Source organism: Podarcis bocagei (genome assembly GCF_964188305.1).
Source record: "Podarcis bocagei genome assembly, chromosome: 7".
NCBI lineage: Eukaryota > Metazoa > Chordata > Lepidosauria > Squamata > Lacertidae > Podarcis > Podarcis bocagei.
The window spans coordinates 25,843,242-25,859,071 of NC_138132.1; the positions used below are offsets into that span (position 1 = coordinate 25,843,242).

The window sequence follows — 15,830 nt, forward strand, 5'->3', positions numbered from 1 at the left end:
CACCCTCCCCCGCCACACCCCTCACTGGCCCTGTTTCTCTTTTTTTTTATATAAAATTTTTATTAGGATTTTCTCATTTTTTAAGACAAACACACAAAAAACATAAACATCAACATTACACACAAATAACACATATAATTTCAAAATCTTATTTTCTTAACCACTTTCCCGGACTTCCCCCACCTCCCCTTCTTGCATCCCCATTCAAAATTTAGCCCAGCAAGTTCTTTGTACCCAGATTAACCTTATTAATATTTTACTTAAATCATCTTAATTAACCAATTTCAAACTTCTATACCTCATTTTAATACCCACATCAACCCCTTTTTCTAAGATCGATCCACATTCCCTTTCACGGAATTCCCAATTATTAAAATATTTACAAAAAATCTTAACAAATAAGAGCATATACTTGTAACCCTTTGGATTCTAAGGCTCTCTCCCCCCCCCCCCCGGTTTTGATCCCTAAAGAAAATTGTCCTTCTATCTAACAGTTCTCAGCCTGGATCTATCACATCCGAGGCCTTTAAATCTGTTTCAGTCCCTTTCAGCCGGTTTTGTTGACTGTCCTTTATGTTGAACATCCGATCTCGGAGCATCTTTGACCCAAAAGGGTCCAATTTTTTTCCAACCAGTCCTCCATATTCAAAGGAAGAGTCCAGATCTTGCTTCTTGTTCTTTCCAAGTCCAAATATCCCAAATGTCTCAAACGTTCCAATTTTCACCTTAGTCAAATTTGTAATCCATAAGTCTTCCGGACTCCCCATGGGAAAAAATCCCCACTCTTCATTCTCAATTTCAAACCAAATTTTTGACATCCGAACTTTATCTTCCATATATCCTGACCTTAGAGGCCTCTGGTTGTCCTTTTTCACTTGCATCATTTCTGCTCCTTCTTCACATTCCTCCAAAACACCACATATATCTTGCTTCCCAGCTGCAGATTCTTCTTGAGTCAAGTCCACCACTTCAGCAGAGTTGTTTATTTTAAAATTCAAGGTTGTCAGATTCGTAGCCATAACAAAACTCTGCTCTTGCAGCTTTCCCAGAAGTTCAAAGACCCTATCCAACTCTGCTTGTACACTGGCCCTGTTTCTCACCCTCCTTGAATGTTTTTGCCTGGCTGGAATATGCCTTTGAACTCTGCGAGTGCCTCTCGCTTGCCTGGGTGGAGAGGGGTGTGTGAATGTGTGCAGAAACCACACACACACACACCGTACCTTGCTACTGCTTTGGCCTCTGTTCTTGCACACCACTGGCATGTGGGCCTCACCAACAGTCACCTCTTCAACAGCAGCAGCATGCATAGAGGCCCTTGTTTGTGTAGTTGTGCAAAAACTGAGGGCTCTCCAAGGACAGAAAAGGTGCTTTCCGTTAGGGGCAATTGTAGCGATGCATAGAAAGGGGCTGTATGCAGATGGCCCTTTCTTCCATTCCCCTGACATTTCCTTCCCTGTTCACTTCTGCATTTTATGTTATCTTTTACATAATGGAAAAGCCGCTTCTGGAAGCCTGGTGAAATCTATTGGAAGTTTAGCACTCGTTTCTGTGATCATTGTTTCCAGAGGGGGAAATATCAGTTTGCAACCCTGTTAACTCGGAAAAAAATATTTTGCAATTCCACGTGATGAAATCTGGGGCCAGTCTCGCAACAGACAGCTCTTTCCGACCGTTTGAAATGCAGCGTGGCATGGCAGTATAGCTATCCAAAGGCTACAGTTCTATAATGCGACAGGTAGTGCAGCATAAAAGGAATGTGGTGTTTCTTGTGTTTGTTTTCTAACATCTGGATTCAGCCAAGGGACACCCCCCCCCCAAACGCAACAGGTGCTCACTTGTAGGAATGAGAGAGAAAATCAGTTTGGCTGACATTTAAAGGCAAACCTACATAGTCCCCATGTGTCTAAACCAGGGGTTGGCAAGGCTTACCAGATCACTCCCACAGAGATCCTCTGTGGGCCGGACTGGCACAGCACGATGCCGAAATCATGTCTGCACATGTCCGTGGCGCCGGAAATTGCTTCTGCGCATGCCCAGACGCTGAAAATCATGCCTGCGCAGAAGCGATTTCGGGAGCCGCGGAAGAGAGTCAACACGCCATGCTGCACTGGTTTAGCACAGCGCGCGGGGACTTGCCGAGTGGGCAGCTTGGCTCGGGGGCAGCTCACGGGCCAGTTAAGCGACTCTCATGGGCTGCTTCTGGCCCATGGGCCTTATTTCCCCCATCCCGAATTTCCACTTCTCAGAATTTTCCAAAAAATATCTCCTTCTAATGCGCATGTGCAAGAATGCATATATTAGGGGAAAGTTCGTGTATAAATACAAGCATTCATGAACATGCATTATATCAGGAGAAACTGCCTGCAAAAAAAAAAGCCGACACATTTCAATGAGGATTTTTTAATTTCGAAAATCGCAAACCAATGTGGAAGTGTGGAGAGCTGAATTTTATACTGGCAAAATGAGAAACTGAGATAAACCTAAACTGGCAGATTAATCTATCCTTCCTTGCATGCAGAGGAATTTTGGACTATTGGTGTCAGGACAATGAATGTGGCTATTTGATGAGGGCGGGGGAAGTCCTCTTGTCACATGCCCATTGGAAGCAAGTTGTTGTTGTTGTTGTTGTTGCTGTTGTTTAGTCGTTTAGTCGTGTCCGACTCTTTGTGACCCCATGGACCAGAGCACGCCAGGCACTCCTGTCTTCCACTGCCTCCCGCAGTTTGGTCAAACTCATGCTGGTAGCTTCGAGAACACTATCCAACCATCTGGTCCTCTGTCGTCCCCTTCTCCTTGTGCCCTCCATCTTTCCCAACATCAGGGTCTTTTCCAGGGAGTCTTCTCTTCTCATGAGGTGGCCAAAGTATTGGAGCCTCAGCTTCACGATCTGTCCTTCCAGTGAGCACTCAGGGCTGATTTCCTTAAGAATGGAGAGGTTTGATCTTCTTTGTAGGAGTTATCTATGCCAATACTGATAAGTCTTAAGATGAATGCCTTTGGCAAAATGCAGCAAACCTATCTGATGACTGCATGAGTGGGCTTGAATGGTGGAACAGTACTTATTTATTTTTCTGTTCTAAAGTGTATCCCTGATGGTTGGTGGGCATGTGTTTCAAGATAGCCTAGTCATTTTGTCACAATGTACAGAGAGATCAATATTGTTATCACTCCCCTCTTTGTGTAAATAACTGAGATACATGCTGGAACATTCTCATTTACATATCATAAATGCTGCCTTTCCAAAAGCAACTGAATCCTGGGTTTTCTGCTTTGCTTTCTAACCGCTCTGGTGACGATGCTTTTGAAAACCGATATCCAGGATTTAATGGGCCCTTAACAATATTCATGGGAAGAAGGAACAGGGCCAAAAAAAAATTAGACAAATGAAAGAAAAAGAATAACTGATGCAGGATATAAATCTTTTTTTAAAAATCCTCCAAGGTTTAATGATAATGACAGTTTTCACAATGAAACTGTGAAACAGACTGCGTGGAAAGTGATGTTTCTCATTGGACATTTCTCAAGCAGAAGCTTGAGGGCCACCTTTCAAGATTGCTGCAGCAGTCAGCTTCCAAAAATAAACAGTGGGTTGGTTTAGTTGACCTCTAAGTACTCTTGCAAGTCTATGCTTTACTTTCGAGTAGTCCAGCTGATTTGCTGGAAATGCAAAACTATCGCTTCTAACCCTCTTAAAAATGCCACCCAGATTTCAGCACATACTTTCCGGCATTTAAGTCTTAGTGGTTCAGGCAGCTCTTAAGTGTGCATATTGGTCTAGAATAAAAGAAAGCACTGGTTCCAATGTGACAGCAGAAACTACTGGGCATGTGTGACGGCAGTCACACATTTCTTTGAGATGTTCAACTTTTCCCCTGCAATGATGGAGGGAAAACTAGTCACTCGTTTGAGCCCTTTGCTTCCTTGAATAATTTAAGCATTCAAATCCATATTTAATGGATAAGTTCTTGTTCATCAAGACAGTAAAATGAAGGAAATGGATCCTGGTGGTAAAAAAGAGAGAAGAAAATCAAAGTTCTGGTCAGATATATTCCCTCTAGGAGAGATTAATGTGGGAAGGAAGGATATGAAAGAATAAAGGCGAAAGATGAGGGAAGGAGGCAGAACAATAAGGAGTCTGCTGAGGAGAAACTATAGTCATTTCTTCGCTCTCCTTCTCCATGTTTCAATAAAAAATATATTGCATTTTCATTCCATCCTTTTTCCAAAGGGCTCAGTGGCCTCCCCCCCCCCACTGGATCTTTCCTGACAGCCCTGTGAACAAGTTTGGGCTAATAAACAGCAACAGTCTCCAGGTCTTCCAGGTGGTTTCATGGAGTAGGGTCTTCCAGCGCCAACATTTATTTATTGCATTTATTTTATTGCCTTTATATCCACCTTTTTTGTACAAGGAGCTCAAAGTGGTGCACACAGTTCTCCCTCTCCTCATTTTATCCCCACAACAACCCTGTGAAGTAGGTCAGGCTGAGAGGTGACTGGCCCAAGGTCACCCAGGGAGCTTCGTAACCAAGTGGGGATTTGAACCCTGGTCTCCCGGGTCCTAGGCCAACACTCTAACCCCTGCACCACACTGGCTCCTTATTCTAAAGGCTACTTCAGCTTTTCCCAGCCTCGGGTCCCCAGATCACCCTCCTGTCCTGTTTTTTCCAGCAACTGGTATTCAGAAGCAAACTGCCTCCGCCAGTGTGGGTACAACATAGCCTGACCATGGTGGTCCATGTATTGGTAACCTCAAGGCTGGTTTACTGCAATGCACTCTGTGTGGGGCTGCCCTTGGGTCTGGTTTGGAAGCTACAGCTGGTGCAGAATGCAGTGACCAGACTGCTGGTGGAAGTTTCTGGCTGAGAACGTGTAGCAGTGTTGTTAAAACAGCTGCATCAGCTACCCACCTGCTACCCAGCCAAGTTCATAGTCCTTGTATTGACTTACAAAGTCCTACTGAAAGAGTTTAGGAGGGGAGGATGCATATGGAATTAATTCTTTCCCAAGTTCAGTATGAACTGACCTGGCTGAAACCTCCTGAACTAATGAGCAGGCATGAACCACAGAGCTATCCTTGCCATTTTGCACTTCTCCAAACTTTGTGATGCAGTTCTCTGCTTTAAAAGGTAATGAGACGTATATTAAAAATGTGTACTGATTTAGCAATGCAGCACTTGTGAAAAAAAATATGGATTTTCATGCATTTTTTTATTAGAAAAGCAGATTAATGCTATTGGACCAGATGTATAAATGAATGCATTTGAAACTGACAGGGACCAGAGGAAGAATGATAAATCCATCCCCAGAGGTGGGGGCCTGAATTTCACATACTATTTTGAACTAACTGTATCATTAATTGCAGGCCTCTTTCTTTTTTCACATCAGCTAAACAAGGGTACAACAACACAGCCGAGAAATCTGATAGCTTGGGGGCCTTTGTTCATCCAGACCAGGAAACATCCATGCTTCCTGGGCAGAGAGCAAGCATAATCTACAGTTGACACGCCTTTCCCTTTGTCTCCTCCCTGCAGATACACCAAGATGAAAACAGCCACCAATATCTACATCTTCAACTTGGCCTTGGCAGATGCCTTGGCCACTAGCACACTGCCCTTCCAGAGTGCTAAGTACCTGATGGAGACCTGGCCTTTTGGGGAGCTGCTCTGCAAGGTTGTCCTCTCCATTGACTACTACAACATGTTTACGAGCATCTTCACCCTCACCATGATGAGCGTGGACCGGTACATAGCGGTCTGCCATCCAGTCAAGGCCCTGGATTTCCGGACCCCAGCAAAAGCGAAGTTAATCAATGTTTGCATCTGGGTTCTTTCGTCTGTCATTGGGGTGCCCATCATGATCATGGCTGTCACCCGATCTCAAGGCAAGTGTCTTGTTGCCACATTCCAGTCAATCCTCCTTTGTGTGGGCTTTGGAAGGCAGAGACACCACTTTCCTGCTCTCTAAACCACAGCCAGAGATGCCCATAAGGCTGTACATAGATGTGTGTGATTTTATCAGTGAGTCTGCTGTAAAAGTTCCCTCACCACATTTTAGACACACGTAGAACCTTCTGACTTGAACTAAGCTTAGGGAACATTGGATCTTTCCGTTTTCAGTGGAAGGCATATTAGCACAGCACTGTTTCAAGCATGAGGCCACCTCCCCACACCACAATACTAATTGGCTAGTCCCTGTGTCAGTCATGAACCTCCTCCGACTTTTCAGAGCACTTTTGAAACTGTTCTGCCACAAATAGCAGCTTCTTTCCTGCAATAGATAGAAAATGTCTCCCTCCCCAAAATAGTTCCTATGGGACCTTGGCAGAGGACAAAATAGTGTTTGGTTTTTCAAAAGTTAAAGAACCCTTCCCTGCACACCATATCCCCAACCTTGTTGTCTATTTAAAACCATATATCACCCATTTAAAGTAAATTCAACCATCTAGTCATCAGGAGGTGGATCTGAAGAACCACCAAGAACAACAAAGAAAAAAAAAAGGTAGTTCTAAACCACAGGACACTAAATACCACCACCTTGTCTAAACTCTAGGAAAAGGAGCTATCTAAAAGCATGGTTCCAGAGACTCCCATTTCTGGAATGGGAAATGCAAGTCTCATGGGCTTATACTGTTCCGCCTCAAAGACAAAGCACGTGTTGAAAGTCCCAAATTCTTCTCCATCTCAGATTTTGATTCTGAGCCAGAGAAGATTCCCCTACTGGATGTGGAGGGCACAATGAGTCACATGGCTGAGATGGCGAATTGGGAGTGGCAGCTAGCTGGCCAGTTGATTGGTTAGCTCGCTAGCCCTGCCACCACTTCTCCCTACCAACATCTGCCCCACCCTGCTGCTTTCCTCCAACCTTCATGGTAGCTGCCAACAAAGGCATGAGTGCTCAGTGCCTCGCTCTGAGAAATGGGTGAGGCACTGTGGGTGAAGTTGCTTGGAGTTACTGTTTAACATTTACCTTAAGTCTTTAAAGCCTCTTTGCTAGCAGTGAGCAAGCAACCAGGCCAGCAGGCAAGTTAGGTTGGAGGAAGCAGCAGGAAGATAGGTGGCGGAGGCAGTTTCAGGATCTGCAATGTCTTGCACTGACCCTGCCTTTTGTGTGCTGGAGCAGTGAGAGGTAAATGTCCCTTCCTTCCTTGGCTGGCCACAGCCAGAACACCAGAAGAGGGCTGAAAGTCTTTGAAAGATCATGACAGGGAGGCAGGCTTGGGTGGTGAGGGAGAGAGCCTGTAGGCTCACGGAGAAGAGCTTCCACTTGCATTATTGTTGTTGTTGCTGCTGCTGCTGTTGTTGCTATTAATATCAGTAGTAGTATTACTTGTATTATCAATATTACTATTAGTATTAAAAAATGAAATCTGCTTTATTCGCTTTGTGAGTTCCAGTTAGTTGATTGAGTCATAAAGAAGACACTCTTAGGAATACTCCATTATGTTGGCATGAGTTAGGAGTTACAATATCAGCAAGTCCTGATAGTCCTACATTTGCTTCAATGAACAGACGGCAGTGAAAATCAGCATCTGTGCTGATGGAGCCTTGGGAAATAATGTCCAAGCTGGACCCCTCTCTATCTCTGTATCTCCATCTGCTGAATGAAAGTCACCTCACTCTCTTCCTCTCCTTTTGCTGCAGGTGGCATCGTGATGTGTCTCCTGCAGTTTCCTGAACCTCAGATCTACTGGGACACAGTCACCAAGATCTGCGTCTTCATCTTTGCCTTCTTGGTTCCCATCTTGGTCATCACCATCTGCTACGGGCTCATGATTCTCCGCCTGAAGAGTGTCCGCCTCCTCTCAGGCTCCAAGGAGAAGGACCGCAACCTGCGCCGTATCACACGCATGGTGCTGGTGGTGGTGGCTGCCTTCATCATCTGCTGGACACCCATCCAGATCTTTGTCATTGTTTGGACCCTGGTGGGCATCGACAAGAAGAACCCCTATGTGATGGCCAGCCTCCACTTTTGCATTGCCCTGGGTTACACCAACAGCAGCCTCAATCCTGTCCTCTATGCTTTCTTGGATGAGAACTTCAAGAGGTGCTTCCGAGAATTCTGCCTCCCCTTCCGGTCACACAGGGAGCAGAGCAGCTTCAGCCGGGCCAGGAACACCACGCGAGAGCGTGTCTCGACTTGCGCTCCTTCTGAAGTCCTCAATAAGTCGGCATGACTAGACATGGACAGCCACAAAAGAGGCTCCCGTGGACGCAGAGTGGATGAACTGCAGTCAGAAGTGACCCAGGTCACAACTACAGAATTTTAGCTGAACTGTAGGAATGGCCAGAAGGGGGAAAAAGGAGCAGTGCACAAACATTGTGGACTTTTGCAAGTAGTTGCAAATGTTAAGTCCCCCCTACAACCATGAACAGAGTACCCACAAGAGAGGCATCAACTGCCAAGTGATATTTGGGTGTGAATTTCTTTGGTTCTGAAGTGAATTCTTAAGACTGGCATTGATTGAATGTCTTTTACAGGGTTGATGTTTTCTTAATCATCCTGTGTTGGCTTTAAGTAATTTTGAAAAGTTCACTGCACATATCTTTGTTATGTTGTAGATGGTTGGGCCATTGATTAACACATCAGTGTTCATTCTGTTCCTCCATTCATTATTTGCTAGTATTTTGTAGGGATTTACGGTGGCTCTGTATACTTCCTGGATTACCAGACTGCACTGTTGAAGAGACATCTCAAGTCAGATCACTGACTCTCTAAACTTGCAAGTTGCTCTGTGGACTCTGTGTCCCCACTCAAAAATACACACTGCATTTCTTTTTTAATCAAAGCAAAACGAAACTGGCTAGGGAAATGCCCTGTAGAGGCAATTATTTTCCCAGAACACTCCATTCACAGTGATTTGGAGCGGAAATGTTGACTAAATATTAAAACAGTTTGTTCTTCACATGGATCATGTCCCGTTCCACCCTGCTGCATCACCCCTTCTTCTATACAAGTCAGTGGTGATATCTCCCTCCCTGAGGCAGAAGGGGTTGTATCCCCAAAAATCCAGCAGGGGAGCAAAAGTCCAACAACACATGGGGTAGTAAGGTTCTAGCTGGAGTACATTGGCAGTTCCCCCATCCTAGTATTTCCTGAAGGTTCTTGCTCTTTTCCCCACCCCTATTACCCCCTATGCATACTACTGTATCCACTCCAAAACGCTAATGCTTCCCTTGCAGGGGAACCAGTTCAACTATCATTCTGAAATTTGGTGTGCTTCATCCCATCATAAAGGCAGACTATGCCTGCAAATTGCATCACATGTTGGCAGAAAACAAAATACATTTTCTTTCTTTTCTAAATCAAACTTTAAAAGTGTCGTTTACACACACACTAAACCCTAGTTGTATCTCCTAACATTTGGCTGGCTTAATCCACTCTGGAGGAACTAACGTGCCTGCAAATTTCATCCACTCATATGAAAAAAAATATATAGATAGTCTTTTCTTTTAGATTCCTCGTTTTAGTGAAGATGGGGGAGCTTCATTCTCAACAAATATAATTTTGTCTCAAATTATGAGTCAAACTGGAAAACTACAGAGTGGCTCCAAAACTGCTGCTTCCCAAAGCTACAGATAAAAACTGAATCTTGTGGCCAGTGCACACCCTGAGGGTTTTGACTCCACTTTAACAGATAATGGAAGTATTGAAGTGATGAAGTACAACACATTGCATAAGATAATGTTTTTGTTTCCTTTTGTTTTTTAGTGAACATGCCACTGGCTACCAAATTTAAATTCAGTTATTCATTCAGAGGAACAGATATTTGATTTTGATTTGCAGATTTGAAACAGTCAATTTATTCCAGCTCTTGCCAGGCGAGGAGAAGGGAATGCCATAGTACTGGGAAAGGACTCTAGACCTCCGCTGGTAAGAGCTTAATCACAAAGTAATCAGTACTGCTCAGCAACAGAAATGGGAATGTTGTGGTTTTTCATGCACTGCTCATCTGTGTTATTACAGTTTTATCTCTCTGTGATAAGCAAAAATTGGTAAACCCATTAACTTGCTTCTCTAATATGAGCTGCCCTTCTAGCTCTGGGAAGAGGACCATGCACCCAATTGAACTCTGGACAGGGAGACAGAAATGAAAAGTTGGTGGCACCTCGTGCATGGGTTGCCTTTGGATCCTCCTCATAATCAACAGCAAGTTGCACCACTGCAGGGAGAGTCACTCTTTACCCTCGTTGCTCCACTGTGCCAAAGCAACACAAATCCAAGGAAGCCTGCAAGTTCAAATCAGGATTCTCCAATAGCACAAAAGCCTTCCTTCAATTGTGAAGGCTCCCTTCTCTTTTGTATTTTCCTCGCCGTTCTGACATTAGAACCCTGGGGAGCCAGCTAAAGCCTTGCTACATCCGCTCAGGAACTCCAGCAGCGAAGAAAGGCACACATTGAACTGCCCCTTATTGTACATATCAATTTCCCAGGAATGCCCCAGCGTTACTTGGGCGGCAGTTCCTGCGTGAACAAGCTTTGGGACATCAGCAACTGAGGCCTGTGTGTCATTTTGGTGTGTCTGGTGTTCAACCGCTTTCTGCATTGTTGTTTACTACTGCCTTACCCCCATGCGAGTCAGATGGCCCCTCAGCTTCTCCGGTGTGATATCTGACCTACCTAGGTCACAGTATCTGGAGTGGGGGGGGGGAGATTGGTGGCAAAACACAAATCTACACAAGGAACATTTGTATTTCAAAAACAAAACTGACTCAATAAAAGGGGTCAATGAACTGCAAAGTATTTGATATTCATTTTGATTTATTTCAATCTGCCGTACCTCAAGGATTTAGTGCAGCACCCCAGAATCCTGTTTTGCAATGCTCATCACTTTGCATCCCATTAGGTAGGCACAGTAACAGCAGGTGCAGCAAGTTAGTGAACCTTTTTCAGACTAAGTCCTACTTTCACCTTGTGGAAACCTGTTGGGAGCAGCACTCCAGTAGTGGGCAGGACTGAACCCAAATGTGGACTGAGGCACAGACACAGAGCTATTTCCCATGGAAACGGTGTCATGCCATTTCACTCAAGTGTCACCTCCCATTTTTGCCATAGATTTTCTTTTCAAAGTTTGTAAAATAAAGAAATAAAAATTATCTCCAGCAAACTTTATTTGAAAACGTTTATAAATGAGTAAATTTTAAAACAAACAAACCTCTCAGGGGTCCTGCCTGCACAAAAGGCAAAAAAAGGACTCAGCAGTCGCAGCAGAAGGATGTAAATAACACCAATGCACAGCTGAACTGCAAACCCTGTCTTGCAGTTATTCACAAACCTCAAAATTCAAAATGCAATTGCACTATAAAAAAAACGAAACAAAAAAACCCTGCATGTATGCAACTACAAAATGGATTAATGGCTTTCTGTAAATTTATTAGGAACAAAATTTTCTCTCCGCACTGAGAAGCTTCCCCCTGTGCTTTGAACTCCTCAAAGCAGATCTTCTCACAGAGGAAGGAGACAATTGCATACTTTGCAGAACATCCAAGCCCCTTTTCCCTTTCTGCTGCTCCCTTCTAAACAGTAGGTGTGCCTGAGGGGAGGGCCTGAGGACATGCAGGTGGCATCCAGCCTCATCTTCAGAGGCTCTCCACCCCTTGGGTATAGTCACAGTTGCCTGACTCTACTTGCCATGTCCAGTAGTGAGGGCAGATACAGGCACAACAGGGATAATCAAAAAGCTTACAAATCCAGGCAGCCTGATCAGCACCTCGGAGAGCTCCCAGTGAGTCTTGGCTGGCTGAGGATGCTTCTTTCATTAAACAATATGAGGAGAGAGGGACACCGCAAGGAGCTGGAAAAGTCTGAGGGCTTAAGATGGCACACAAGGTTTGTTCAGTTTTAAAGCACATTGGACTCCTTAAAGCAGGCATGTCCAAAGTCCGTTTCAGCCCACCAGCCCCTGTGGCAGTTTATTTCCTGGAGTAAAATCCTAAAAAAAGGTCACCCAACCAAATGCTTGCATCTTCAATGTCTGGGATTACTTGCCCACAATCTCTCACTAATGCTCAGATTGGCTGCTGGCCCCTTGACCTTTCCCTAGAGACTTGCCTGATGCAGTCACCAAAGTGTAGGAGTCACCACCAAGTCACACTGGGAGAGAAAGTTGCTATAGCAAACATTATTCTCTCTCTAGACAATGCTGTGCCACCTAAAATTCACCTTGTGGGAACACCAGCTCTGTACTCAAATAGTCCAATTGTTCATCCAGAAGCAAGTAATGTCTGGGCCAGATGCATTGCAGTCTGCAACAGCGCTGCATAAATAAAAGTCACAAGTCTAACGGATCCTGAATCTTCCCAGGAGCAGGAGGATAGTATAGATTTGGAACAGTGGTTTGCAGAGGGGCATAGTTCAAAAGGCAGAAGCTGGGATATACTGGATGGGGAACAGCTAGGAGAAGGAACACTGGGAGAGAGGGGGTTAACAGGTTCACAGTCTCTGGACAGCATTCACACACACACACACACACACACACCTTCTCCAAAACAAGGAGAGCTCAGAAAATGGCAAAACAGAAAGCACAAAGGGTACAAACTCAGATTACAAGACGTAAAGGTGACGTAGATTAATAGGGACGACAGGGGATGGGTTCCTTAATTGGGAGCACCGCCATTTCTAGGAGATGTGTTCTTTGTTTTCTTGCTGTGATTATTAAAGTTTCTAACCAGTAAGAAGACTCATTTTCCTTTGTTCTGCCTATCTACTGCCATGAGGGAGGAAGACAATTCCCTGAAGCCTGACACTAGCCCAGCATCCTGTCCTCACAGTGGCCAACCAGATGTCTGAAAGCAGGACCTGAATGCAACAGCTAGGGTCAGATGGACCCATTAAAGTCTGGTCTGTCCTTGTTCTGCCTAGGAATGTAGCAAAGTCCACCCCTTTCATTTCTCTGCTGATTTTAAAGTGGAAAGAAATGTGAATATGTAGAAATATTAAGGTTTTTTGTTTTTAAAAAAGTGCTTATAAGGTGGTTCAAGGGACAAAAAAAACCTGCCTTTGTATAGCAACATTTTTCAAAAGCTGCTGAGCAGGTCACCCAGCTGTCAAGAGCCTCAAGCAACTAGCATGAAGGGCTTCTTTCCACCATGCACCTTGAATACAGTACAGCAGGGCAACTCACCTGTAAACCACATGATGCCATTATGATGTTGTACGATTGTCAGGGGTTGTCCCACCCACCTATCAAAATCTCTTTCATGAAGTTCACAAGCACCCAATATCCATGGGGTCTTGAGTGCTTGGGAACCACAGCACAGGTTGCCAGCCTTATGCTCAGTGTTTTGGGAACTGCAGCTCTCAGGTACCTCATAAAGGGATCCACAGGGTTGTGGATTCTGAAGGGGACTCATGATTCAATCTGGGTTGTGATCCATATCTGATTCGTATCAGGTGAGTCTGCTTTGGAATCCAGCATTTGCAGATTCCTCCTCCATTCCAAGCAACATCACTCTCTTCCTTTGTGATTCCCAACAATTGTTATTCGTTTCACAAAGGTTTCTCTGTACCTCCCCCCAGCTCTGGTCTCTCCATGGTATCTCTTCTCTTGCTTCCATAGAACATTTCCGATTGAGAGGCAGAAGGGAAACTTGTATTTGCAAAAGCACACCGATTCCACTGAAAGGATAGTTGTTCACTTCAGCCCACTCACAGAAGCTGGCATTCCTGAGAGCAGATGCATCTTGCTGATGACTGAGGACTGCAACATCAGGAAACAATTTGCAAGAGTAAATGAGACATCACAGGCACATCACCACAGATGGAGCCATCCAAGCACATCAGATGCAGCACTTCTACAGTAGAGTCTGTTCATACATTCAGCTCCCTACCAAGTGGAAAGAAACCAAATGATCTGCAAGCATGCGTGAAGAAGCCCTAAGCATCTCAAAAACCTGGAGAAACCCACATGTTTGTTTTCCTGCTAGCATTATACTGACGGGCTCCATTACACTGATGAGTTGCATGCATGACCCAGATTCCCCACCCCCAATAGTCCACATGTACAGGCTCATCAAAGGCCTGGCCTACACACACAGCAGAATGAGCTAGAAGAGATTTGAGGTGGCAGAATTAAAGCTGGGCTACAGATTGAGCTCAGATTCCCCCCCCCTTCACTTTCAATGAGCGAAAATGAAGATAGCAACACTTTTTGGAGGTCATTTTTGTTGGGGAGGCTTCCCATTAACCTCAGGCCTTATAACTGTGCTTGGCATATGTGTTTTTGCAAGCAATTTCTCTCTAGCTGAAGTCCTGTTTGTACATTATTTTCACTCTGATACTCACTTTTGCATTCACTTTTCACTAATCTAGACATTTTCTGCACATTATTTGGTTGAAGGGGTGCATCGCAGAATTCAGACAAGTGTGAATTTTGAAAGAGAGTTGTGTAATCGGTTCACGTATTGGCTCAGGAAGTGCAATATTTTTTGGAGGTTTGCATTAAATTCCAAGCTGAATTTTCTCTCCCAGCCCTAGTCAGAAATCAGGAGGCTGATGGGAGGGGAAATGGTGCTGCTCTCCAGCTACTTAGCCTCTGAAGAACATCAACACTGTAATTGCCAGGACTGTAAAATACATTGTGGTGGGAGCGCACACACACAAAAGCACTGGGGATGAAGTCAGGCAATCTTTTCCCAAAATCCTTTCAATTCTAGTTGAACAAAATTTTGCTCAGCTCTATATCTGATTAAAACAAAAACAAAAAAACCTTTGGAAGTCCAATGTACCGTATTTTTTGCTCCATAAGACACACTTTTTTCCTCCTAAAAAGTAAGGGGAAATGTCTGTGTGTCTTATGGAGCGAATGCGTTGTCCCTGGAGCCGAATTGCCCAGGGGCAAAAAGCAGGTCGTGCTTTATTTTTTAGAAAGAGGGAAGTGGGTGTTGAAACAAATCCACTGATCAGCTGATCAGCAAGTGATCGGGAGGGAGATAAGGGACTCTAGAGATAAAGGAGGCTGCCTGGGAGGGGGAGGTAAAAGCACATGGATCCTCAGGATTTTTGCACTGGGTCACCCCAAATTCAGCATCAGATCACATAGCATGTCCATGGCTACAGCCTGCACACATAAAAACATGCACCCACTGTTTCGTGGGACCGTAATGGCACAAAAACCTAGTTACAAAGCACGGATCCACATGGATCCTCAGGATTTTTGCATTGGGCTACCCCAAACTCACCGTCAAATCAGATATCATGTCTGTGGCCACAGCATGAACCACAAAAATCATACATACACTGTTTCATTCAGAATATATTTTTTTCTTGTTTTCCTCCTCTAAAAACTAGGTCCATCTTATGGTCAGGTGCGTCTTCCGGAGCGAAAAATACGGTAATTGCAACAACTCCACTGGCAGAGTTTAATTGATGCAGTTCAACACAGCAAAGTCTCTCTGCCCTGGAAGGTTTATTGCATATTCCAAACAGATTGTTCCCACTTTCTTATTTTTACCAGCTCTAAAGCAAAACACCAACCCTCCTTGATGCATTCTTTAATATCTAAGCTCTTTTCTCAGGCTTGTTGAATCTCTGTTCCAAAAAGATGCTTTTAAAAAACAGTACATATAAAAACCCACAAAAGATGCAGCCACTAAGCTGCTTCAGATGCTCTTAGAGATAAAAGCTTTTCTTTCACCACTTCTGTAACCCAGCACTTTTAGAAACAAATGCAGAATGCCAAAGTTCCCTCCTCCACCGTTTTAAAGGAAGACCCATAACTCCAGGGTGGAGCGCACGCTTTGTGTGTACAAGGTCCCAGCTTTGATTACCAGCACCTGTATAGATTTGCTGCCTGTCAGTGTAGGCTACCCATAGTTAAATGGACCAACAATCTG

At 44.4% G+C, this 15,830-nt stretch overlaps 1 protein-coding gene across 1 annotated transcript in view; it reads left to right on the forward strand.

Moving 5' to 3' along the window:
- OPRD1 (opioid receptor delta 1) overlaps nucleotides 1-10,730 on the forward strand; it is a 46,821-nt gene extending 36,091 nt beyond the window's left edge. The window contains exons 2-3 of the mRNA XM_081202011.1: nucleotides 5,532-5,881; nucleotides 7,641-10,730. Of these exons, the coding sequence (XP_081058137.1) occupies nucleotides 5,532-5,881; nucleotides 7,641-8,173 (883 nt within the window). The 3' untranslated portion in view covers nucleotides 8,174-10,730. The remainder of the gene's footprint in view (nucleotides 1-5,531; nucleotides 5,882-7,640) is intronic.
- The last annotated feature ends 5,100 nt before the right edge of the window (nucleotides 10,731-15,830 follow it).